Genomic DNA, 1510 nt, shown 5'->3' on the forward strand with positions numbered 1-1510 from the left:
CTTAACAGAATATTACTTACTAGAAATAAACAAGCAGTGGCCCCATCATGGGGTACTCTTCACCAGCATGCCAGCTAGAACTGAAGAGCATCATGGTCTACACTCTGCCAGACTGTGAAGTCTGGGGTGCAACATCATTATCTCTTCTCAGTTAGCTATCACTGTATCCCAAAGACCCGCAAAGAAGATAGTGGAAACAGTAACTCAGTAATTTCCCAAAGTAGTTAAGAATAACAATTAGTCACTTGGGATGTGAAAACAGCATCTGAGCTATGCATGACCACGGTTATTAATAAATTCATTAAACATGTTTAAAGTATCTAGAATCAAAGAGCTCCAAAGAGCAAGTCTCCTTTTTCTAGGCAGGGGAGGGCCCTGGGGAAAATTCTCAGGTTCCCATCAGAGATTTTAACTGCATCTCACCTGGTTTTTATTTGGATTCTCCATGAAGACACACTGCTTCATTATGTAGGAGACAACAGCATTCCCTCCTAATGCAGCAACATGAGCTCTCACCATTGCAAACACTTCAGCAATAAAAGCATGGAGAAAACCACTGACACCTCCTTCCTAAATGATAATTATTCACAAGAAAATTTCACTGTATGAATATACATATATATGAATGTCAAACAATACATATTAAAATACCTTAAATTATTTTAATATAATGGATGAGACTTTTACTTTCCTTCCTAATGAGAACAATTTACTTACTGAATGAAGGAATCAACAAACCTTTACTGAGCACATGTCTATGACAGAGATTAGTATCAGAGAATTTGTGATTTGCCGTTGGTCACATAGCTAATAAGTAATTGGCAAAACAAGAAAAGCTGCTCGTCCATCTTCAACTATCTCCCTCTATCAGATGTTCCCATCACCACTCAAATAGACTGATACTAAAAATTAAGAACAAAACCTCTCTGCTATATATACCTCCTGTTCTGAACTTTGCTCCAGTCACAATTGCCATTTTGGGGCTTCTCAAATATATTGAGTATTTTTCTGCCTCAGAGTCACTGCACATGCTGCTCCCACTGCCTTGAACAATTTCCCTCCAGGATAACTCTTACTCTTCCTTCAGGTCCCAGTTTAAATGTAACTTCCTCAGTTCCTCGCATAACTTCCATGACCATCAAATCTAAATCAAGTTCCCGTTATAGTCTCGCAAACCCTGGCAGTGTAGAGGTTATGAGCTACGGCTGCTAACCGAAAAGTCAGCAGTTTGAATCCACCCAGGCACTCCTTGGAAAACCTATGGGGCAGTTCTACTCTGTCCTATAGGGTTGCTATGAGTCGGAATCGACTTGATGACAATGGGTTGGTCAGTCGGTTATAGTCTCTCATAGCTCTGTCCTATTTCTTCATATTACTTACTATCACTAGCAATAATATTAGTTATATGATTTAATGTCCACCTCTCCATTAAACTGTAAACTCCATGAGGTCAGGGACTGCATCTGTTTCGCTCCCAACTATATGCTAACCCCTAGTACAGTAGATGCAC

The 1510-nt window shown here is 39.7% G+C and overlaps 1 protein-coding gene across 1 annotated transcript in view; it reads right to left on the reverse strand.

The window, feature by feature from the left end:
* Positions 1 to 6: 6 nt before the first annotated feature.
* The window catches only part of C2CD5 (C2 calcium dependent domain containing 5), a 101334-nt gene continuing 99830 nt past the window's right edge, over positions 7 to 1510 (reverse strand). Inside the window, 1 exon segment of the mRNA XM_023738097.1 lies at positions 7 to 570. Within this exon segment, the coding sequence (XP_023593865.1) occupies positions 409 to 570 (162 nt within the window). The 3' untranslated portion in view covers positions 7 to 408.

Source organism: Trichechus manatus, unplaced genomic scaffold, assembly GCF_000243295.1.
Source record: "Trichechus manatus latirostris isolate Lorelei unplaced genomic scaffold, TriManLat1.0 scaffold00112, whole genome shotgun sequence".
Classification (NCBI taxonomy): Eukaryota; Metazoa; Chordata; class Mammalia; order Sirenia; family Trichechidae; genus Trichechus; species Trichechus manatus.